The 26281-nt window shown below is 43.1% G+C and overlaps 1 protein-coding gene across 1 annotated transcript in view; it reads left to right on the top strand.

The window, feature by feature from the left end:
* The first annotated feature begins 8473 nt into the window (after positions 1 to 8473).
* sspn (sarcospan (Kras oncogene-associated gene)) overlaps positions 8474 to 26281 on the top strand; it is a 33452-nt gene continuing 15644 nt past the window's right edge. The window contains exons 1-2 of the mRNA XM_061917521.1: positions 8474 to 8810; positions 19407 to 19493. Coding sequence (XP_061773505.1) covers positions 8595 to 8810; positions 19407 to 19493 — 303 coding nt within the window. The 5' untranslated portion in view covers positions 8474 to 8594. The remainder of the gene's footprint in view (positions 8811 to 19406; positions 19494 to 26281) is intronic.

Below are 26281 nucleotides of genomic sequence, written 5' to 3'. Positions count from 1 at the left end.
ATCGGTGTGTAAAGGATATCACCACATGGGCTCAGGAACACTTCATAAAACCACTGTCAGTAACTACAGTTGGTTGCTACATCTGTAAGTGCAAGTTAAAACTCTGCTATGCAAAGCAAAACCCATTTATCAACAACACCAAGGAACGCCGCTGGCTTCGCTGGGCCTGAGCTCATCTAAGATGGACTGATGCAAAGTGGAAAAGTGTTCTGTGGTCTGACGAGTCCACATTTCAAATTATATTTGGAAACTGTGGACGTGGTGTCCTCCGGAACAAAGAGGAAAATAACCATTCGGATTGTTATAGGCGCAAATTTCAAAAGCCAGCGTCTGTGATGGTATGGGGGTGTATTAGTGCCCAAGGCATGGGTAACTTACACATCTGTGAAGGCACCATTAATGCTGAATGGTCCATACAGGTTTTGGAGCAACATATGTTGTCATCCAAACAACGTTATCATGGACGCCCCTGCTTATTTCAGCAAAACAATGCCAAGCCACGTGTTACAACAGCGTGGTTTTGTAGTAAAAGAGTGCAGGTACTTTACTGGCCCACCGGCAGTCCAGACCTGCTTCCCATCGGAAATTCGTGGCGCATTATGAAGCGTAAAATACGACATCGGAGACCTCGGACTGTTGAACGACTGAAGCTCTACATAAAACAAGAATGAGAAAGAATTCCACTTTCAAAGCTTCAACAATTAGTTTTCTCAGTTCCCAAACGTTTATTGAGTGTTTTTAAAAGAAAAGGTGATGTAAGACAGTGGTGAACATGCCCTTTCCCAACTACTTTGGCACGTGTTGCAGCCATGAAATTTGAAGTAAATTACTATTTGGAAAAAAATTTTAGTTTATGAGTTTGAACATCAAATATCTTGTCTTTGTAGTGCATTCAACGGAATTTGGGTTGAAAATGATTAGCAAATCATTGTATTCCGTTTATATTTACATCTAACACAATTTCCCAACTCATATGGAAACGGTGTTTGTAGTTATTATTATCAACATCTACATTTTTTCGAATTACATTACATATTTTTGCTCTTTTTCTTACATGTTTATTGTTGTTTTTTGGTTTGATTTTATTTTGACAATACGCTAAGGGCCACAAATGGCCCCCGGGGCACACTTTGGACACCACCTGCTATAGAGGTATAAGTGATAAATTGCACACATTCAACTGTCACAAGAAAGGCACGAAAAAGTTACCACACGATAAAACCCCTTCCGTTTGGAACCAAACGTATAATTAGCCCATTGTGTCCTCGACAAACAGCAGCCCTTCTAATCTTTATAGAAGTCATATGTAAATACAAAGCACATCGAGCTCAAATATTGAAGGTGCGCTCACGCATAAGCGCGTTCGTGCGGTACCTCGTAACCATGGCAGCGGCCCAGCTGTGTGCCCGAACACGTGCATTGCACTCACTGATCTCAGCATGAAGCGCACCTCTCACGTCTTCTTCTGCTGTTTGTTCATCAATGCCGATCATTTGACTTATACATAAACACATATGTATTCTTTAAACTTAGCACACATTCAACATGGACATGCCCAAAAGGCCCAATTTTCTATATAATATATACTACATACAGCTATATTGCCAAAAGTATTAATCCACCTGCCTTGACTCGCATATGAACTTGAAGTGCCATCCCATTCCTAACCCATAGGGTTCAATATGATGTCAGTCCACCTTTTGCAGCTATTCTGGGAGGGCTGTCCACAAGGTTGCGGAGTGTGTTTGTAGGAATTTTCCATCCCGCTTGTGCCATCCTAGTTACTGTCGTTGTGTCCTTGGGCAAGACACTTTACCCACCTGCTCCCAGTGCCACCCACACTGGTTTAAATGTAACTTAGATATTGGGTGTCACTATGTAAAGCGCTTTGAGTCACTTGAGAAAAGCGCTATATAAATATAATTCACTTCACTTCATTCTTCCAAAAGCGCATTGGTGAGGTCACACACTGATGTTGGTCGAGAAGGCTTGGCTCTCAGTCTCCGTTCTAATTCATCCCAAAGGTGTTCTATCGGGTTCAGGTACAGGGGTAGGGAAACCGAAACGTTGAAAGAGCCACATTGGACCAAAAAATGAAAAGCCTTACATAAGTCTTATAATAAAGGCACCACATGATGTAAGTGTCTATATTAGCTATAATAGACATCCATCCATTTACTACCGCTTATTCCCTTTTGGGGTCGCGGGGGGCCTTGCCGCGTATCTCAGCTACAATCGGGCCTACTATCAAAATGAATATGTGTTGCAGGCGGAAGCAAATCTTCAAACATTTTGAAATTTTATAATTATTCTTCACATTTTTACAACATTGGAAAACATTAATAAAACAGAGGCTACTCCGAAGGTGAGATAACTCCTGGAAATTATTGGCTTTTTTATGGTTAAAGGTACATATATATGTGTGTGTCCAAGTTATCTTCGACCCAACTCTCTTGTTTGAGTCACACATTAAGAGTGTTACTAAAACGGCATTCTTTCATCTCCGTATTATTGCTAAAATTCGCTCCATTCTGTCCACTAAAGACGCTTATATCATTATTCATGCGTTTGTTACGCCTCGTCTCGATTACTGTAACGTATTATTTTCGGGTCTCCCCATGTCTAGCATTAAAAGATTACAGTTGGTACAAAATGCGGCTGCTAGACTTTTGACAAGAACAAGAAAGTTTGATCACATTACGCCTGTACTGGCTCACCTGCATGCACGGGCTTCCTGTGCACTTAAGATGTGACTTTAAGGTTTTACTACTTACGTATAAAATACTACACGGTCTAGCTCCATCCTATCTTGCCGATTGTATTGTACCATATGTCCCGGCAAGAAATCTGCGTTCAAAAGACTCCGGCTTACTAGTGATTCCCAGAGCCCCAAAAAAGTCTGCGGGCTATAGAGCGTTTTCTATTCGGACTGCAGTACTGTGGAATGCCCTTCCGGTAAAAGTACGACATGCTACCTCAGTAGAAGCATTTAAGTCTCATCTTAAAACTCATTTGTATACTCTAGCCTTTAAATAGACCCCTTTTAAGACCAGTTGATCTGCCGTTTATTTTATTTTCTTCCTCTCCACTGCCCCCCTCTTCCTTATGGAGGGGAGTCGCGGGGGGGGACACAGGTCTGGTGGCTATGAAAGAAGTACTGGCTGTCCAGAGTCGGGACCCAGGATGAACCTGTGTATCGTTTGGGGAGATCTCTGCACTGCTGGTCCGCCTCCGCTTGGGATAGTTTCCTGCTGGCTCCACTATGTACGGGACTCTCGCTACTATATTGGATGCACTTTGGACTGGACTCTCACCGTTATTTTGGATCCACTATGGACTGGACTTTCACAATATCATGATAGACCCACTTGACAGCCATTGCTTTCGGTCTCCCCTGGGGGGGTTTGCCCACCTATGCGGTCCTCTCCAAGGTTTCCCATAGTCATCATTGTCACTGTCACCGACGTCCCATTGGGTGTGAGTTTTTCCTTGCCCTTATGTGGGCTCTGTACCAAGGATGTCGTTGTGGTTTGTGCAGCCCTTTGAGACACTTGTGATTTAGGGCTATATAAATCACATTGATTATATAAACTGATTGATTGGTTGATTGAAAGGAAACGGCAGGCTGTCTTCTTTTAATAGATTTATTACAATCTTTGCAAGCTGGTTAACTTTTGCTGTGGTCTGGAACAACATGGCACACAAATCTGAAATGCAGCCAATATCACATACAAATAATGTGTCATGAGACATGCACATATAAATAATATACAAAGAAAATAAAAGTAAAGGATTTTAAATGAGCTCAAATATACCTACAAACGAGGCACAATGATGCAATATGTACATACATACACCTAGCCTAAATAGCATGTTAGCATTGATTATTTTGCAGTCATGCACTGACCAAATATGCCTGATTAGCACTCCAACAAGTCAATAACATCAACAAAGCGCACTTTTGTGCATTCACACACAGCATGAACCTTTTGGTGGACAAAATGAGACAAAGAAGGAGTGGAAGATTTTACATGTAAATAAACTGCCTTCACAGTCCACACTATGGTGAGTTCAAGAACGGCCGAAATTAGTAGGACAAAACGTTGTTCACCAAATACTCTCATCAGTGAAGCAGACACACAAACATATTAAACAGTGGGCTTTCAAACAAATGCGACGGTTTGTGTCATGATTGTCCTCAAAACAAAAAACATACTAAAATAAAAATATTATTTTACCCCCCATCTTTTTTCATTTTCAATCCTTTTTTAAAAATGCTCCAGGGAGCTACTAGGGCGGCACTAAAGAGCTGGATGCCGCTCCAGAGCCGCGGGTTGCTGACACCCGGTCTAGTAGGATTCAAGATCGCCTCAATATTATTTAAGTATTAGCTGTTAATAGTTAAATATTTGCTTGGTACATTTAAACTATGACGTTAAGAAGTGGGCGAGAAAATATGTTGGTTGATGGGCTGCAGGTCTGAGACTTTTGTGGTCTACATCAGTGTTTTCAACCACTGTGCCATGGGAGATTATGTAATTTCACCTATTTGGGTTAAAAATATTTTATGCAAACCAGTAATTATAATCTGCAAATTGAGTGTCGGTGCTGTCTGACTTCGGCAGAGTAACCGTTTAATACTCTTCCATATCAGTAGGTGGCAGCAGATAGCTAGTTGCATTGTAAACGTCGTATCTAATGCTCAAACCAAAAATAAACAAAAGGCGAGTGCCCCTAAAAAAGGCATAAAGCTCAAAGATGGCTATGGAAAACAAAACTAAAACTGAACTGGCTACAAAGTAGACAAAAATAGAATGCTGGACGACAGCAAAGACTTTCAGCGTGCGGAGCAGACGGCGTCCACAAAGTACATCCTTACATGACATGAAAATCAACAATTTCCACACATGGAAGGATAGCGTCTGCACAACTGAAATAGTCTTGATTGCTAAAACAAAGCAAGGTGCGCGGAATGGCATTCAAGGAAGACATGAAACTGCTACAGTAAAATGCCAACAAAACAGGAAAGCCACCAAAATAGGAGCGCAAGACACTACACACAGGAAAACGCCAAAAAAGTCAAGGCATGAGACAAAACCTATAGTGATGCATGGTTGGTTTGGGTGTGAGTTCATATCCAACAATTGCAATAATGGGTTATACTTGTATAGCGCTTTTCTACCTTTTTGAGGAACTCAAAGCGCTTTGACACTATTTCCACATTCACCCATTCACACACACATTCACACACTGATGGAGGGAGCTGCCATGCAAGGCGCTAACCACGACCCATCAGGAGCAAGGGTGAAGTGTCTTGCTCAAGGACACAACGGACATGACAAGGATGGTAGAAGGTACTTTTTACTGTCAATATCAACTACCGAGTTTGGGGCTGTACCGAGTTTACATTCTTAATGTTTTCTGCTGGTGGTGCATTTTTGCAATGAACAAAAATGTGCCTTGGCTCCAAAAAGGTTGAAAAACATTGCTCTACACAGTACTCCAAATATAGCCTGCTATGTGAGAGTACTTTTACTCGTGATAAAAGCAAGTCAACTTTTCAAATATTTTATAGTCTTGCTCACGCTATTAACTGTATATAACAGGGGTGTCAAACTCATTTTAGATCGGGGGCCACATGGAGAAAAATCTACTCCCAAGTGGGCCGGACTGCTAAAATCACGGCACAATAACTTAAAAATAAAGACAACTTCAAATTGTTTTCTTTGTTCAAAAATAGAACAAGCCTATTCTGAAAATGTGCAAATAATAATGTTTTTTTTTTTACACTTACATGTTGCGGTTAATAGTATTCTATCTTTAGTTGTCATTATTTATACTTTCTGATTAAATTCTGTGACAATGTTAATCAGTCAACTCATTGGTGTTAAATCTCAATCTATCAAAATGAAAAAATAATATCAAATTCAAATTACAGGATGTTATTTATGTAGTTTGCTCAATTTCCTCGACCGGTGCACTCACATCATGTGGTTTATTTATTTCTTTCTTTACATATGTAGCATAATCCATAAAAGGTAGAAAGAATTGCTATTGCGACATCTAGTGGACACATTTAGAACAGCTGTTTCTTTAATTCCCAAATTTTGGCTCATTTTTATACTTTGATTGATTGATTGAATTTTTTTAGTAGATTGCACAGTACAGTACATATTCCGTACAATTGACCACTAAATGATAACACCCGAAAAAGTTTTTCAACTTGTTTAAGTCGGGTCCACGTTAATCAATTCATGGTATATTTAGCCAACTCATCTGTAGAATGTTCTTATATACCAGGGGTGTCCAACTTAACAGGTTTTACCCGGCCCGCGGGCCTTAAAGGGGAACATTATCACAATTTCAGAAGGGTTAAAACCAATAAAAATCAGTTCCCAGTGGCTTATTTTATTTTTCGAAGTTTTTTTCAAAATTTTAACCATCCCGGAATATCCCGAAAAAAGGCTTTAAAGTGCCTAATTTTCGCTATCTGCGAAGCCACCGTCCATTTTCCTGTGACATCATCCAGTGATGCCAATACCAACAACATGGCGGATAGCACAGCAAGATATAGCGACATTAGCTCGGATTCAGACCCGGATTTCAGCGGTTTAAGCGATTCAACAGATTACGCGTGCATTGAAACGGATGGTTGGAGTGTGGAGGCAGATAGCGAAAACGAAATTGAAAAAGAAACTGAAGCTATTGAGCGAATAGCTATTGATGCTATTCGGCCATGTCTGCCTTAGCATCGCCGGTAAAATGTGCAGACCAAAGGATCGGGACTTTCGCATTGACACTGGAGCAACTTAAATCCGTCGATTGGTAAGTGTTTGTTTGGCATTAAATGTGGGTGGAGGGAAACGCTGGATGCAAATACAGCTACAAATGTACATACAACTAGCCTAAATAGTACGTTAGCATCGATTAGCTGGCAGTCATGCCGCGACAAAATATGTCTGATTAGCACATAAGTCAATAACATCAACAAAACTCTCCCTTGTGATTTCGTTGACTTTATCGTTGGAAATGCATCTGCTTTGAGTGTCGCAGGATATCCATACATCTCTGTGCCATGTCTGTCGTAGCATCGCCGGTAAAATGTGCGGACCAAACGAGGGACTTTCGCATCTCTTGACACTGGAGCAACTTAAATCTGTCGATTGGTATCAATCAATCAATCAATCAATCAATCAATGTTTATTTATATAGCCCCAAATCACAAATGTCTCAAAGGACTGCACAAATCATTACGACTACAACATCCTCGGAAGAACCCACAAAAGGGCAAGGAAAACTCACACCCAGTGGGCAGGGAGAATTCACATTCAGTGGGACGCCAGTGACAATGCTGACTATGAGAAACCTTGGAGAGGACCTCAGATGTGGGCAACCCCCCCCCTCTAGGGGACCGAAAGCAATGGATGTCGAGCGGGTCCAACATGATACTGTGAAAGTTCAATCCATAGTGGCTCCAAGACAGCAGTGAGAGTCCCGTCCACAGGAAACCATCTCAAGCGGATCAGCAGCGTAGAGATGTCCCCAACCGATACAGGCGAGCGGTCCATCCTGGGTCCCGACGAGCGGTCCATCCTGGGTCCCGACGAGCGGTCCATCCTGGGTCTCGACTCTGGACAGTCAGTACTTCATCCATGGTCATCGGACCGGACCCCCTCCACAAGGGAGGGGGGGACATAGGAGAAAGAAAAGAAGCGGCAGATCAACTGGTCTAAAAAAGGAGGTCTATTTAAAGGCTAGAGTATACAAATGAGTTTTAAGATGAGACTTAAATGCTTCTACTGAGGTAGCATCTCGAACTGTTACCGGGAGGGCATTCCAGAGTACTGGAGCCCGAACGGAAAACGCTCTATAGTCCGCAGACTTTTTTTGAGCTCTAGGAATCACTAATAAGCCGGAGTCTTTTGAACGCAGATTTCTTGCCGGGACATACGGTACAATACAATCGGCAAGATAGGCTGGAGCTAGACCGTGTAGTATTTTATACGTAAGTAGTAAAACCTTAAAGTCACATCTTAAGTGCACAGGAAGCCAGTGCAGGTGAGCCAGTACAGGCGTAATGTGATCAAACTTTCTTGTTCTTGTCAAAAACGCTTACATAGGTCTGGTGATAATGTTCCCCTTTAAGTTAGAAACCCCTGGTATATAAGAACATTCTACAGACATGTGACTTTTGAAGATTATACTGCCATGGAAAAAAAACATTCAGAGTGGGGTCCTCCATGTATTTTCGAATGAACAAGTACCCTACATTCCCCCTCCTCTCTTCAAAGTGTATACTTTCACAGCGGCATGTTGGAATTTACTGCTTTCTGCCACGCTTCGCTCCTCTTCCTATGCTGCACTGCAAGCTGCCTGCTCTATATGTGGCACCGGAGCTGTTCGAGGAATCCGGTCCGAATGTTTTCCATATTAGTTCAGCGCCTCCTCCGTTCCCAAATAGCAAAGAGAGGAGAGCCTCGGCAGGGAGGGGTAGAGGAGGTGGGGGCGGGAGGCCGACGGAAGGCAGGAGAGCAGACAGTTTCCAAACAGTGCCGGAAAATTGGTAAGGAGAGAAGATTTTAGAAAGAGGGAGCATGGGTCAAGGACAGAAAGGTAAAGATGGCGGGAAGAGGAGAGAAGATAGCCCGGCGCCGGACGACGGCCATAAGTGCAGAGTGTGTCGCTTCCCTCTGCTGGTGGCCCTGCTTCAGCTGCTCCTGGGGGTGGCCGTCACTGTTGTGGCCTTCCTCACATTGGCCATCAGCCCCTCGCTGCTGGCCAGGGAGACGCCACACTGGGCCGGGATCATTGTAAGCTCCGTCTTTGTGCTCGCTTGTAACTTTAATTGCATGGAGGCTGCACATTTCTTGGTACGTGTGCATGACAGGCAGTGTGTCTATTTTCACCTCAAGTCAGCACTGCACCCAGCATGGCTCGGCAAGGCAGTCACAGCACACTGGAATGGCAGTAGAAGCTGCAACTGTCTTCAGCTGAATGCGAGAATGTCCGATGGACCCGACACTATGTTGCCCTGTGAGGTCCTGGAAGCCAGCATGTCACCTTTGAACAGTAGTGGAAGTAACTTTTCAATACTCACACTTTGGCCTTTTTCAACTCCACACGCTGTAGCAACGGACGTCCTCCTCACACAGTTTAAAGGCCTACTGAAACCCACTACTACCCACCACGCAGTCTGATAGTTTATATAGTGAATTAGTGAATTATATTTATATAGCGCTTTTTCTCTAGTGACTCAAAGCGCTTTACATAGTGAAACCCAATATCTAAGTTACATTCAAACCAGTGTGGGTGGCACTGGGAGCAGGTGGGTAAAGTGTCTTGCCCAAGGACACAACGGCAGTGACTAGGATGGCGGAAGCGGGAATCGAACCTGAAACCCTCAAATTGCTGGCACTGCCACTCTACCAACCGAGCTAAACCGCTCATATCAATGATGAAATATTAACATTGCAACACATGCCAATACGGCCTTTTTAGTTTACTAAATTGCAATTTTAAATTTCCCGGGAGTTTCGTCTTGAAAACGTCGTGTAATGATGACGTGTATGCAAGACGTCACGGGTTTTTAAGAAGTATGAGCGCTGCGCACACACACAGCTAAAAGTCGTCTGCTTTAACGGCATAATTACACAGTATTTTGGAGATCTGTGATGCTGAATCTTTTGCAATTTGTTTAATTAATATTGAAGAAGTCCAACCGGTAGGAGGCCACGGGGAAGACCCAGGACACGTTGGGAAGACTATGTCTCCCGGCTGGCCTGGGAACGCCTCGGGATCCCCCGGGAAGAGCTAGACGAAGTGGCTGGGGAGAGGGAAGTCTGGGTTTCCCTGCTTAGGCTGTTGCCCCCGCGACCCGACCTCGGATAAGCGGAAGATGATGGATGGATGGATGGAAGTCGAAGTAGAAAGACGGAGTTGGGAAGCTTCAGCCTTTAGCCACACAAACACACGGTGATTCCTTGTTTAAAATTCCTGGAGGTGAAACTTTCCTATGGATCAGAGCGCGGTCAAGCGAACATGAATCACGACCGAATGTCAACCAGCAGGTTTCGGTGAGAAAATTGTGGTTAAAAAGTCGCTTCTTACCGGAGAAAAGCTGAGCTTGCGCCGTCCGTAGCTGCCGTCGACTTTCTGAGACATTGTGGCGGCATAGCTCGGTTGGTAGAGTGACTGTGCCAGCAACTTGAGGGTTGCAGGTTCGATTCCCGCTTGTGCCATCCTAGTTACTGCCGTTGTGTCCTTGGGCAAGACACTTTACCCACCTGCTCCCAGTGCCACTCACACTGGTTTAAATGTAACTTAGATATTGGGTTTCACTATGTAAAGCGCTTTGAGTCACTTGAGAAAAGCGCTATATAAATATAATTCACTTCACTTCACTTCACATTGGCGTCAACACACCCGTGGACACACCCCTCCGACTATCAGGTACTATTAAACTCACTAAAACACTAGCAATACAATAGAAAGATAAGGGATTTCCCAGAATTATCCTACTAAATGTGTCTAAAAACATCTGAATCCGTCCGAATGCAATCGCGGTTTGTTTTTTTTCTCTAGTCCATCGCAATCAATATCCTCAAACACGAATCTTTCATCCTCGCTCAAATTAATGGGGAAATTGTCGCTTTCTCGGTCCGAATAGCACTTTTTTTGGAGGCTCCCATTAAAATCAATGTGAATATGTGAGGAGCCCCCACACTTGTGACATCATCGTCTGCGACTTCCAGTAGAGGCAGGGCTTTTCTCTTAACACCGAAAGTTGCGAACTTTATCGTGGATGTTCTCTACTAAATAATTTTAGCAAAAATATGGCAATGTCGCAAAATGATCAAGTATGACACATAGAATGGACCTGATATCCCCGTTTGAATAAGAAACTCTAATTTCAGTAGGCCTTTAACTAACTTTCCAATGTAGTCTACAAGTACAACAAGAGACTTGCAGCAATCAAAGGTGAGGGTTGTTGCTCCTGTGTAAACACTTGTACAGTGCAATGAAGATACCAAGACAACTTTTTCCACTTCTGTTACGATTCTGATATCGGGGCCTTGAGTATTGGCCTATATCGTAAAAAATGTGTTACAATATTAGCAAAAGGCTTGATTAAGTGAAATTATTCAAATAAGGCTGGAAAGAGCATTAGATTCCAGGGTATAGGGCTCTGAAAGTATGCGTTTGTAAGATATATTTTTATATTTTTAAACAAGATATCCATCCATCCATCTATTTTTTACCACTTGTCCCTAACTTATCGCAGGGCCAACACAGATTGACAGACAACATTCACACTCACATTCACACACTAGGGCCAATTTTAGTGTTGCCAATCAACCTATCCCCAGGTGCATGTCTTTGGAGGTGGGAGGAAGCCGAAGCACCCGGAGGGAACCCACGCAGTCATGGAGAGAACATGCAAACTCAACACAGAAAGATCCCGAGCCCAGGATAGAACCCAGGACCTTCGCATTGTGAGGCACATAAATTAAGAAAATATTGCAATATCGGTATAATGTTTTTCACGTTAAACTGACCGAACATCGCTTATTTGTTTTGTTCCTTTGTTTTCCCTTGCTTACTACTTCCTATCACGGGCTACTAAATCCCTACCCTTCCTCCTTCCAAGACATGCTTGCACGTACAAGAACATCCATGATTGGTTGGTTGTTTGCTTGGATGTGTCACGATTGGTTGAGATCAGACCGATCAGAGGCAAGATAGGGCTGGTGATGAAACCAGGAAGGGAAATCCCAACAGACGTCCCAAATGACAACGAGAAAGTCGTAAAAGAGAAGAGGGAATTTTCAAGCGGGCGATTTATACATTTAAAAAAACTAGTGGAAGATGGCAGAGGGATTATCTTCCTTAGATTTTTTTTTTTTTTTAGCAATGTAGGAAACCCACAATGCGTCTATTTGGTCACATTTGGACAAATGTATGGCTCTGGATAAAACATTCATTTGAGCTCTTTACCATTTTAGCCCAAATCAAAACTGGTCTTGAGTTGCTAAACCAGGCCTATTTCACACGACAAATGCTGCCAGAAATGTATGCCGAAGTGAGGAAGATCATAGATGGATTATTTTATTTATGTCATGTAAATCTGTGCTACTTAAACAGTTTATTTTCTGTGCTGGTAATACCCATCTTGACTATCCATCCATCCATTTTCTACCGCTTATTCCCTTTTGGGGTCACGGGGGGCGCTGGCGCCTATCTCAGCCACAATCGGGCGGAAGGCGGGGTACACCCTGGACAAGTCGCCACCTCATCGCAGGGCCAACACAGATAGACAGACAACATTCACACTCACACACTAGGGCCAATTTTAGTGTTGCCAATCAACCTATCCCCAGGTGCATGTCTTTGGAAGTGGGAGGAAGCCGGAGTACCCGGAGGGAACCCACGCATTCACGGGGAGAACATGCAAACTCCACACAGGAAGATCCCGAGCGTGGATTTGAACCCAGGACTGCAGGAACTTCGTATTGTGAGGCAGACGCACTAACCCCTCTGCCACCGTGAAGCCCCCCATCCTGACTAACCGGGTTAATATAAGTGCCACTGACTGTTTACAGTGCAGTTGTCATTTATCGAGCTATATATCAAATATCGAGTTTAAGTAAATATATATCGAGATGTACTTGTTCGTCCATATTGCCCAGCCCGACGTCATACTAGACGTCATACTAGATAGACATCAATGCATTGCGTGGTTCTGAATAGCTAACACGGATAAATGCAAGATTCTGTCCAAAATTTTTGTTCTTTTCGTTAACAAGTTCAAAACATGGCGCGAACGTGTAGCATCATTATCTGCCACAATAATTGTCATGATCGGTTTAGAAAAAAATAAATTCTTCGGTGAGATTTTTTTTCATTTCATGCGTGAAAGCAAAGCCAGGGAGTTAGTGAGTTAATAAAGAGAGGGGAAATAACCTGTGCAGCAGCTGTGAGATGATCAAACATGACTTATAACGCCATCACCTGGTACGTGTTGACATTTGCAGACTGCTAATTTTGAATCAAAACATGAATTATTCAGTTTCACACGCAGCATTTAATACGCTGTTAGCGTTACTTTTAGTCATCAGTAAGCACAAAAATTAATGAGTATTATTTTCCAAAAAGTAGCGCCATGATCAAAGCCCATCCATCCATCCATCCATCTTCTTCTGCTTATCCGAGGTCGGGTCGCGGGGGCAGCAGCCTAAGCAGGGAAACCCAGACTTCCCTCTCCCCAGCCACTTCGTCTAGCTCTTCCCGGGGGATCCCGAGGCGTTCCCAGGCCAGCCGGGAGACATAGTCTTCCCAACGTGTCCTGGGTCTTCCCCGTGGCCTCCTACCGGTTGGACGTGCCCTAAACACCTCCCTCGGGAGGCGTTCGGGTGGCATCCTGACCAGATGCCCGAACCACCTCATCTGGCTCCTCTCGATGTGAAGGAGCAGCGGCTTTACTTTGAGTTCCTCCCGGATGGCAGAGCTTCTCACCCTATCTCTAAGGGAGAGCCCCGCCACCCGGCGGAGGAAACTCATTTCGGCCGCTTGTACCCGTGATCTTATCCTTTCGGTCATGACCCAAAGCTCATGACCATAGGTGAGGATGGGAACGTAGATCGACCGGTAAATTGAGAGCTTTGCCTTCCAGCTCAGCTCCTTCTTCACCACAACAGATCGGTACAACGTCCGCATTACTGAAGACGCCGCACCGATCCGCCTGTCGATCTCACGATCCACTACAGGTAGTGTTTCATGATCAAAGTATTTAAAAGTAATGAGCTTGTTTTTTTTTTTTCAGGAAAACCTGCTAATGAAATAAGGCTGGGTAGTCTTATTCTGTCTCGGACACATAAAAGGTTAAAACTGAAGATTATGCACAATTTGAACGGAGAGAAAGGAGCCTTTACTGACTTTGCATTCTGAAATTCTTCACCGGTATAAAAAACTGACTCCGTTAACAAAATATAGACAAGTTTGGCTTCGGGACAATGGCAGCACCTTATTCTAGTCTCTTATCTGTTGGACATGCACATACGGATTATCTCCACTAATTGTACTTATCTTTTCGATTTAGTGAACCTTTGGAACAGGGTACAGTTTGTCTCTGTACGGTCCCTTGATTTTATTGTTTTGTAGGCTCCATCATAATCCAGTTTGTAGGGACAAGCAGTAGAAAATGGATGGATGGATGATCCTCTCACTTTACCACATGTACAGTACAGACATGTAATCAAAAGCTTTAACCAACAACAATGGCTACTGTGGCTGCACTATGCATTCCATCTATCCATTTTTCTACCGCAATTGCAAAATCAAATGCCCTTTCGAGCCTTATTACTTTGAAGAGAAGTTTGGGAGACCTTGCTGTTTGGATATGAAATATATTTTTGATGACAATCGATCACAACTGGACTCTTCAGATGGTTTTGGAAGACGTTTGGCCTCATATCTGAGCGTGTGCTTCCAGACATAGATAGGACAGATCTATGGTCTTCAGAATTTGTCCAATTCCTCAATGTATTTGATGTCAAATACTTCGTTTTCTTCCAGTCTTTTGTTAAACTTGATGGATGTTTCAGAATTTTGTCTGAAAAATTTAAAGTTGTTTTCTGTCTTGATGATGTCGTGTTTTGTCAGATTCTTATTCCCGAAGACGTTCTTTCTTTTTGATTGATTGATTGATTGATACTTTTATTAGTAGATTGCACAGTACACGTACATATTCCGTACAATTGACCACTAAATGGTAACACCCGATAAGTTTTTCAACTTGTTTAAGTCGGGGTCCACGTTAATCAATTCATGGTAATCAATTCAGTTCTTTTCTTCACCAGTGTTGCTTTGTCTTTTAAGTTGGTGGATATTGTGATGATGACAGGTAGTGTTTTCTGTAGTTGGGTTGTCTCCTTTTGTAATTTTGAACTTTCTGTATGTTGATCTGAGAACTCTTGTCAATTGAGTCTCTCTGTTGATCTATAATCTTCTTTTGTGGTTCAAACAGCTCCTTCACATTAACTCCCTGATAGGTGGTAAATCTATCGTGTCAGCAACTAGATCCTGAGACTCTTGTTTGACCTGAAACTCTTCTCTGGGACAGAATATTGTTTTCTCTTTCAAAACATTCCAATGCTAGACTGTTCAGGGCCTTTTTTTCCTAAAGGTCCTGTGAAACTCCCTAAATTTAAGACGACAGTCCTAGACCAGGGGTGAAAAAATAATTGGACAAACATCTATTCCCAAATGGGCTGGGACTGGTAAAATCATGACACGATAACTTAAAAAAGACAACTTCAAATCGTTTTCTTGTTTAAAATAGATAATAATCATAGAGTATTTTTTTTACATGTTTTATTAAAAAATATTCTATCTTCAATTTATTGTTAATTTTATTCTCTGAATACATGAGTGATATTTTTCATTAGTCAAATAGGTGGAATTGAAGTTGGAAGAGTACTGAAATGCTCCCATTGGTATTCATTTTTAATCCATTAAATTAGAAGATGGAATGAATAATAATAATATCAAAATCGGATTATAAGATGTTATTAATGTAATGTTCACTCATTTTCCTCAACTAATGTTCTAACATCACATGTTTTTTTCTGTACATTAGTAGCATCTTCTACAACGCGACTTGCAAATTTGGACTCATTTCATGAATCACACATGAAGGGAGAAAGTGATATATATTATTTCAGCATATTTACAGTATGTGGCCCCAGAAAATGTGTCCCTATTCATAAATACAACACGAAATGTACAGATTATCAAAAGAATGTATTTGGGTTAGTGATGTTCCGATACCAATATTTTGGTACCGGTACAGGTACCCAGATTTGTATTTCGATACTTTTCTAAATAAAGGGGACCACAAAGCATTGCATTATTGGCGTTATTTTTAACATAAAGGTCTTACGGTACATTAAACATATGTTTCTTATTGGCAAGTTTGTCCTTAAATAAAATAATGAACATGCTAGACAACTTGTCTTTTAGTAGTAAGTAAGCAAACAAAGGCTCCTAATTTAGTCTGCTGACATATGCAGTGAAATATTGTGTAGTTTATCATTCTATTATTTTGTCATAGTCATTAAGGACAAAGTGGTAGAACCGGTACTTTTTAGAGGCGGTATAATACCAAATATGATTCTTTAGTATCGCGGTACTATACTAATACGGTATACCGTACGAATCAAATCAAATCAAATCAACTGTATTTATAAAGCACATTTAAAATTTACCACAGGGTAGCCAAAGTGCTGTAACAATGGGCAGGTTAAAAATAATATACGAGGACCGAGCAAATAACACAACACAAACAGAACATGATAAAAAAAAAAAAAAAAACAGGTTCACAGCAGGTGTATAATGGGGCGCCATTGCAGGATGGATATCACTCTGTGTTAAAAAGCCAAGGAATAAAAGTATGTTCTTAAGAGAGATTTAAAAAACAGGAAGAGAGGAGGCTTGTCTAACACTCAGAGGTAGGTCGTTCCAGAGCTTGGGAGCAGCAGCGGCGAAAGCTCTGTCACCTCTAAGCTTCAGCTTGTGTCAGGGACCGTCAGTAGCAGCTGATCGGCTGATCTTGGGGATTGAGTGGGGCAGTAAGGCTGAGGAGGTCGGAGAGATATGTTGAGCGAGGTTGTTTAGACATTTAAAAGCAAATAGGAGTTTAAAATTGATTCGATAACGCACAGCGAGCCAGTGAAGGGGACGCTAATATAGGGGTGATGTGCTCACGTCTGCGGGTCTGTGTTAGCAGACGAGCGGCAGAGTTCTGCACGAGCTGCAGGCGGGCGAGGGAGGCCTGGCTAATGCCTACATACAGTAGTCTAAACGATTCGAGATAAAGGCGTGAATTAATTTCTCGAGATCATGTCCTGACAGAAGCGGTTTCACTTTCGCTATTTGGCGTAATTGATAAAAGCGTTTTTGAACGACGCTGCTGATTTGTTTTTCGAATTTAAAATCCGAGTCGAATTTTACCCCCGGGTTTGTGACACAGCCGCTGAGATACGGGGTCAGAGTGCCGAGGTCAACGTTGGGGGAGGGGAGAGCGACTTGGAGCGAACAACATAACTTCTGTTTTGTGTTCATTTAGACTCAGGAAGTTAGCTGACAACCCTAATTTGGGTAGAAATGTCACAGGTTCCATTACCAACAATATTTTTTGACGATCAAGACATTAACGTAACAATCCACATTTTGTATACATTCACTAATAAACAACGTAAGTACGTAGTGACCAAAACACGGCTGTGTTGCCTCTATCTTAACATGGTACATAGCTCCGCCCCCTCTGGCAGGTAATACAAATAATGCTATTGTGACATCCAGTGGACACCTTTAGAAAAGCAGTTTCTTTCATTGAAAACTTTCATCTCATTTTTAGGATAAAACCTGCTTGCGGGTATATTTAACACCCCTGGTTTAGACTTTAATCCCAAATTTTAGTACACCTGATCAGATCCAATACATGAACTGCATTTAAGTCTCACCTTAAAACTAATCTGTATACTCTAGCCTTTAAATAGACCTCCTTTTTAGACCAGTTGATCTGCCGCTTCTTTTCTTTCTCCTATGTCCCCCCCTCCCTTGTGGAGGGGGTCCGGTCCGATGACCATGGATGAAGTACTGGCTGTCCAGAGTCGAGACCCAGGATGGACCGCTCGTCGGGACCCAGGATGGACCGCTCGCCTGTATCGGTTGGAGACATCTCTACGCTGCTGATCCGCCTCCGCTTGAGATGGTTTCCTGTGGACGGGACTCTTGCTGCTGTCTTGGATCCGCTTGAACTGAACTCTCGCGGCTGTGTTGGAGCCACTATGGATTGAACTTTCACAGTATCATGTTAGACCCGCTCCACATCCATTGCTTTCGGTCCCCTAGAGTCCAGAGTCGAGACCCAGGATGGACCGCTCGTCGGGACCCAGGATGGACCGCTCGCCTGTATCGGTTGGGGACATCTCTACGCTGCTGATCCGCCTCCGCTTGAGATGGTTTCCTGTGGACGGGACTCTTGCTGCTGTCTTGGATCCGCTTGAACTGAACTCTCGCGGCTGTGTTGGAGCCACTATGGATTGAACTTTCACAGTATCATGTTAGACCCGCTCCACATCCATTGCTTTCGGTCCCCTAGACTGCATTTAAGTCTCACCTTAAAACTAATCTGTATACTCTAGCCTTTAAATAGACCTCCTTTTTAGACCAGTTGATCTGCCGCTTCTTTTCTTTCTCCTATGTCCCCCCCTCCCTTGTGGAGGGGGTCCGGTCCGATGACCATGGATGAAGTACTGGCTGTCCAGAGTCGAGACCCAGGATGGACCGCTCGTCGGGACCCAGGATGGACCGCTCGCCTGTATCGGTTGGGGACATCTCTACGCTGCTGATCCGCCTCCGCTTGAGATGGTTTCCTGTGGACGGGACTCTTGCTGCTGTCTTGGATCCGCTTGAACTGAACTCTCGCGGCTGTGTTGGAGCCACTATGGATTGAACTTTCACAGTATCATGTTAGACCCGCTCCACATCCATTGCTTTCGGTCCCCTAGAGGGGGGGGGGGGTTGCCCACATCTGAGGTCCTCTCCAAGGTTTCTCATAGTCAGCATTGTCACTGGGGTCCCACTGGATGTGAATTCTCCCTGCCCACTGGGTGTGACTTTTCCTTGCCCTTTTGTGGGTTCTTCCGAGGATGTTGTAGTCGTAATGATTTGTGCAGTCCTTTGAGACATTTGTGATTTGGGGCTATATAAATAAACATTGATTGATTGATTAAAAAGTGTGCCTTTCAAAATCATGATGTTAATACAATCAGAGAACTTCTTACACTCGGTTGAGATGGAGCAATATTTGGAAGTCCTTTTATTGTTCAGGTGTGCCTAATGAAGTTTCCTGTTGGCTATTCTATTAAGCTCATGTGAGAAAAGGTCACAGTTAGTTGAACAGAGCAGCCTCTGTTCTTGTTTTGGTCCTATCTTCTGGTTTAACCCAGCTGGATGCTACCGCAGTGCAAAACATCTCTGGTCACCAGCATCCCGAGTTAGCTGCTCACGAGACACATCCGAGAGAAAAACACTGAGGTCATCTTTCCAGAGAGCGCTTAAGAACCTGGGAACAACCACAAAATAAGATGCAGCGTGTTAGTCACAAGACTCCCACTGCAGTGAGTGCGAAAGACAGAGTGCCTGTGTAAGCGCTAATCAGATAACATGCGTTCAATTAGTGGCACTTGTCAACATGCGTGCAAAACAATGTCCGGTGCTTCAACAGCTAACGCCGACAAATAAACAAGGTAACGGTTTTAATAGGAAGTAAAGTCATTAGGGTAATGCCCCTTTATTGTCAACATGGTGATTATTGACCAACTGTTTCTGCTTTGCTATTGCAGCTGTGCTTGGTTTCCATTGTGGGCTTCATCCTGTACTGCGTCACCTATCACCCGGACGAGCGCTCGTCTGTGCAGTTCATCGTCAAGGTGGGTCTTTGTGCAAGTCAGCGTCATGCAGCGATCTAGCAAGTCCTCTATCCATCCATCCATCCATCATCTTCCGCTTATCCGAGGTCGGGTCGCGGGGGGCAACAGCCTAAGCAGGGAAACCCAGACTTCCCTCTCCCCAGCCACTTCGTCTAGCTCTTCCCGGGGGATCCCGAGGCGTTCCCAGGCCAGCCGGGGGACATAGTCTTCCCAACGTGTCCTGGGTCTTCCCCGTGGCCTCCTACCGGTTGGACGTGCCCTAAACACCTCCCTAGGGAGGCGTTCGGGTGGCATCCTGACCAGATGCCCGAACCACCTCATCTGGCTCCTCTCGATGTGAAGGAGCAGCGGCTTTACTTTGAGTTCCTCCCGGATGGCAGAGCTTCTCACCCTATCTCTAAGGGAGAGCCCCGCCACACGGCGGAGGAAACTCATTTCGGCCGCTTGTACCTGTGATCTTATCCTTTCGGTCATGACCCAAAGCTCATGACCATAGGTGAGGATGGGAACGTAGATCGACCGGTAAATTGAGAGCTTTGCCTTCCGGCTCAGCTCCTTCTTCACCACAACGGATCGGTACAACGTCCGCATTACTGAAGACGCCGCACCGATCCGCCTGTCGATCTCACGATCCACTCTTCCCCCACTCGTGAACAAGACTCCTAGGTACTTGAACTCCTCCACTTGGGGCAGGGTCTCCTCCCCAACCCGGAGATGGCACTCCACCCTTTTCCGGGCGAGAACCATGGACTCGGACTTGGAGGTGCTGATTCTCATTCCGGTCGCTTCACACTCGGCTGCGAACCGATCCAGCGAGAGCTGAAGATCCCGGTCAGATGAAGCCATCAGGACCACATCATCTGCAAAAAGCAGAGACCTAATCTTGCGGTTACCAAACCGGAACCCCTCAACGCCTTTACTGCGCCTAGAAATTCTGTCCATAAAAGTTATGAACAGAATCGGTGACAAAGGACAGCCTTGGCGGAGTCCAACCCTCACTGGAAATGTGTTCGACTTACTGCCGGCAATGCGGACCAAGCTCTGGCACTGATCGTACAGGGAACGGACCGCCACAATAAGACAGTCCGATACCCCATACTCTCTGAGCACTCCCCACAGGACTTCCCGAGGGACACGGTCGAATGCCTTCTCCAAGTCCACAAAGCACATGTAGACTGGTTGGGCAAACTCCCATGCACCCTCAAGAACCCTGCCGAGAGTATAGAGCTGGTCCACAGTTCCACGACCAGGACGAAAACCACACTGTTCCTCCTGAATCCGAGGTTCGACTATCCGACGTAGCCTCCTCTCCAGTACACCTGAATAAACCTTACCGGGAAGGCTGAGGAGTGTGATCCCACGATAGTTTGAACACACCCTCCGGTCCCCCTTCTTAAAGAGAGTCCTCTAATTCGGTCTTTTTCAACCACTCGTGTGCCGTGAACAGCGTTGCCACAGTTACCTTGAAAAACTAATCTGATTAATGGCTACTGATTAGAAAGTAACATAGTTACTTTACTGATTAGTTGATTTTAAAAGTAACTAAGATAGATTACAAGTTACTTTTTCAGTTACATTCAGCAATGCAGCTAGCGACATTACCCCCCGCCGCCTCAACATAAAACTGACAAGATCTTTTGCCAATAATCATTTTATTTAACATCAACAACTGCACTTAACATAAATACTTGTTTTATCTACACACATACAGTGGGGCAAAAAAGTATTTAGTCAGCCACCGATTGTGCAAGTTCTCCCACTTAAAATGATGACAGAGGTCTGTAATTTTCATCATAGGTAAACTTCAACTGTGAGAGACAGAATGTGAAAAAAAAATCCAGGAATTCACATTGTAGGAATTTTAAAGAATTTAATTGTAAATTATGGTGGTAAATAAGTATTTGGTAAACCATTCAAAGCTCTCACCGATGGAAGGAGGTTTTGGCTTAAAATCTCACGATACATGGCCCCATTCATTCTTTCCTTAACACGGATCAATCGTCCTGTCCCCTTAGCAGAAAAACAGCCCCAAAGCATGATGTTTCCACCCCCATGCTTCACAGTAGGTGTGGTGTTCTTGGGATGCAACTCAGTTTTCTTCATCCTCCAAACACGACGAATTGAGTTTATACTAAAATGGATTCATGGATGATACAGCAGAGGATTGGGAGAATGTCATGTGGTCAGATGAAACCAAAATAGAACTTTTTGGTATAAACTCAACTCGTCGTGTTTGGAGGAAGAAGAATACTGAGTTGCATCCCAAGAACACCACACCTACTGTGAAGCATGCGGGTGGAAACATCATGCTTTAGGGCTGTTTTTCTGCTAAGGGGACAGGACCTGACTGTTAACACTGCAGCTAAACGGGCTGAAATTACAGCACAAATTGGAGCCACAGCTGGTTTTCCTGAAGTAATCAAAGCTATCGACTCCGCACATATTGCTCGCCGTCATATGGCGAATATGCATAAACCAACAGGAAACGTTTTCGTTTGATCAATGTACAGATCGAATGTGATGCGCAAATGCAATGAGGCAACACTATAGCGATGTGGCCTGGGTTCAGCACGTGATTTAGGCTACATTTTAAGTACCGTAGTTTTAGGACTAAAAGGCGCATTTCCTTTCGATTTCTCAAAACTCGACAATGCGTCTTATAACCCGGTGCGCCTAATGTACGGAATAATTTTGGCTGTGCTTACCGACCTCAAAGTTATTTTATTTGTTAAGTGTGACCAGTAGATAGTATTTACACATATGAGATACATGTAGATTGCAATATGACTCAAGTAAACAACACCATAATGTTATATGTTCCATTGAAAATATAGTACATTACACATGGCGCTCAAAAATCTATCAAAATGTTTTAAAATGACTTTGGAACGTTATGAAGCCACACCGCTTGATGGATTGTACTGTGCTTCAACATACGAATATTATAATGGTGTGTGTACAAGGTAAAACATTATCTGGCATGTTGTTTTGCAATATTATGCAAAAGCAACTTTTCTTACCTTCTGGTACCTGCTGATCTGTATTTGGAATCTGCATAAGTCCTGAAAAATTTGCCTTGGTGGTCTGTGGCAACGCCGTAGTCAGTAAGCTTCTTCTTTTTCTCTATCTTCTTGTTATGGAACATTCATCCTCTGCTGTTTCATTTCTAATATAAAGTAGTGTCACGTTCTATCTGTCAGTAAACTCGCCATGAAAGTGCTAAAACATACCGGTGTAGTGCGTTTACATAATCCACCCAAGTCACTTTAGTTATGAGAGAGTTCGGTCAGACAGATTTACAGGGAACAAGTCCAAACAGGGGTCCGGTCCGATCCGGTGGCCATGTACTGCTTGCCTGTGTATCGGCTGGGGACATCTCTGCGCTGCTGATCCGCCTCCGCTTGGGATGGTTTCCTGCTGGCTCCGCTGTGAACGGGACTCTCGCTGCTGTGTTGGATCCGCTTTGGACTGGACTCTCGCGACTGTGTTGGATCCATTATGGATTGAACTTTCACAGTATCATGTTAGACCCGCTCGACATCCATTGCTTTCCTCCTCTCTAAGGTTCTCATAGTCATCATTGTCACCGACGTCCCACTGGGTCATTATTGTCACCAATGTCCCACTGGGTGTGAGTTTTCCTTGCCCTTATGTGGGCCTACCGAGGATGTCGTAGTGGTTTGTGCAGCCCTTTGAGACACTAGTGATTTAGGGCTATATAAGTAAACATTGATTGATTGATTGAAACATTAATCCCCATGATGCTTTTTGAGCACGTGTCCCCCAACTTTTATATCCCGTCTTTACAGCATCATTACGAAGTGGTTAAAGTGAGTGACTTGCTGTTTTTTCTGGTTAAATAACATCTTTCAAAGACGGTCCTTATTGTCTCTGTGGGAAAAGTAAAATGGTAAAAAAAAAAAATTATGTTAAACGTTAAAAAGACGTGTGTAAAATGTGAAATACTAAATCGCACCTTTCAATCAAAATTAGTAGAATAGAATACATTTTACACTCCAGCAAGAAGCACCTGTCGCATTGTTGGTGAAATTATTCTTTGCCGTCTTGCTCATATTTGTCTTTTCGGACTGTACAAAGGACGGGATCTCAGGCACATGGCTTATTTTAACATGATTTGAGTATTCACACTGGGGCTTGGACAACATGTGCGCTCAATTCCACGTTGATTGGCCCTGGTCTGCATCGCATCATTTAGCTCCTTTGTGCACTTGTCACTTTCATAAGGTGAGTTAAATGAAGGTTTCCATTCATGATTATGTAGGAATAACGCAAAAAGTAGGCCATGACTAACACGTCCTTACAGTGTCCAACACACACATTGTCTGAAGGATCATCACTGCGTAATCAATTTACTTGTTGTTACACAATTCTCTATTCTATTGGTAACATTCAAACACAGGAAGTGAACAGATATATGCAGAGAGGTAGGGATTAATTTGTTGTTTTTTTTTGGAAGGGAGGAAACATATTAATAAACTTGTTATCCCAAAAATATTTTTGGTCATGATTTTTAATTTTTTTTTTACATGCAACAAACATTCACACTTTGCACCATTAAAAAAGCAATAAACGTAATAATAATCAATCAATCAATCAATGTTTACTTATATAGCCCTAAATCACTAGTGTCTCAAAGGGCTGCACAAACCACCACGACATCCTCGGTAGGCCCACATAAGGGCAAGGAAAACTCACACCCAGTGGGACATCGGTGACAATAATGACCCAGTGGGACGTCGGTGACAATGATGACTATGAGAACCTTGGAGAGGAGGAAAGCAATGGATGTCGAGCGGGTCTAACATGATACTGTGAAAGTTCAACCCATAATGGATCCAACACAGTCGCGAGAGTCCAGTCCAAAGCGGATCCAACACAGCAGCGAGAGTCCCGTTCACAGCGGAGCCAGCAGGAAACCATCCCAAGCGGAGGCGGATCAGCAGCGCAGAGATGTCCCCAGCCGATACACAGGCGAGCAGTACATGGCCACCGGATCGGACCGGACTCCCTCCACAAAGGAGAGTGGGACATAGAAGAAAAAGAAAAGAAACGGCAGATCAACTGGTCTAAAAAGGGAGTCTATTTAAAGGCTAGAGTATACAAATGAGTTTTAAGGTGAGACTTAAATGCTTCTACTGAGGTAGCATCTCGAACTGTTACCGGGAGGGCATTCCAGAGTACTGGAGCCCCAACGGAAAACGCTCTATAGCCCGCAGACTTTTTTTGGGCTTTGGGAATCACTAATAAGCCGGAGTCCTTTGAATGCAGATTTCTTGCCGGGACATATGGTACAATACAATCGGCAAGATAGGATGGAGCTAGGCCGTGTAGTATTTTATACGTAAGTAGTAAAACCTTAAAGTCACATCTTAATAATGATTAATTAAAGCTGCAAGCAGTGATGGACGGGACCGCTTTGGCTGCTGCCCCCACAACCCAAGCCCGGATAAGCCGTAGAAGATGGATGGATGGATTATTACACAGAAAAAAAGTTGTATACACGTGTTATACATCAGTCTCAAAGTAATAATAGTTGTGAAGTGGCTTGGGCATTTTATAAGGACGCCTTGGTGCCGCCATATTGAGACTCTAATGCAATGTGAATGGAATGCTCTTGTTGTATTGAAGTGGGAATAGCAAACTTCCTGTTGATTTTAGTTGGGGGTGGTCAGTGTATGAAATATAGATCTCAGTGAGACCTACATTGAGGTTTTGGTTTCATGTGTGTATGACAGTCCTACGGTGAGTTAGAAACAGTTTTGTATAATAACAAAGAATAATAATAATAATAATAAAACGCTAAAAATTCAATAGGGTCCTCTGTCCCAAAGGGACATTGGTCCCTAATAACCCAGATTGTATGTACTGCATACAGTGGGACAAGCATTGCCTTTGTTATTTTTTTAGCCTCCAGAAACATCATAAACTGACTATTTGTTTATCAAACTACAGACATTTTACAAAGTCAAAATGATGTGTGTTTATATGTGTATATGTTGAATGACCAGACGGAGGGTAATACTTTATAGAGTGAACTCTGTTTCTTTACAACTCACTGGTACAGCTCTCAGTCGCACGCTAGAGCGAAAAGAGCCGGCTTGCGCATGCGCAGTACACAATAACAAATACGGTGGCTGCAAAGGTCCAATAACTACCAAGTGAGCATTACTTGAATGCTCTACATCCCCCTTCTTTAGCTCAACTTAACAGTTGTACTTCAATACTCAGCTGGACTTAATAATAACTCAAGTGCTAAAATGTATCAAAAAAATACTTTTTTTTTTTTTTAAGAACAAAACACATTTCCTACAAACAACAATTTTCACTATATTGTTGTTTGTACATTGTTTTTTTTTTTTTTTTCTACCAACATCAGTCCTTGTATTTAGGGTTCGGCCTGACAGTGTAACCGAAGTGTGTTGTGTAAGGACTCTTACCAGAGTGTGTGGGCAGTGGAGATACACGTACCTGGACTTGGCCTTTCTTATTTTTTAGCCTCCAGAAGCAGAAGCATCATAAATTGACTATTTATTGATCAAACTACAGACATTTTAAAAAGTCATAATTATGTGTGTATATATATATATATATATATATATATATTAGGGGTGTCGGGGAAAAGTCGATTCGAATACGAATCAAATCGAATACGTTGTGCGATTCAGAATCGATTCTCATTGTTAAAAAAATTATTGATTTATTTATTTATTAATTTATTTTTTATCAATCCAACAAACCACTACACAGCAATACAAAAACAATGCAAT

The sequence above is a fragment of the Nerophis ophidion genome, linkage group LG12 (assembly GCF_033978795.1).
Source record: "Nerophis ophidion isolate RoL-2023_Sa linkage group LG12, RoL_Noph_v1.0, whole genome shotgun sequence".
In the NCBI taxonomy this organism is placed as follows: Eukaryota; Metazoa; Chordata; class Actinopteri; order Syngnathiformes; family Syngnathidae; genus Nerophis; species Nerophis ophidion.
The sequence above is the reverse complement of the archived record's forward strand: the minus strand, read 5'-3'. Positions and strand labels throughout refer to the sequence as shown.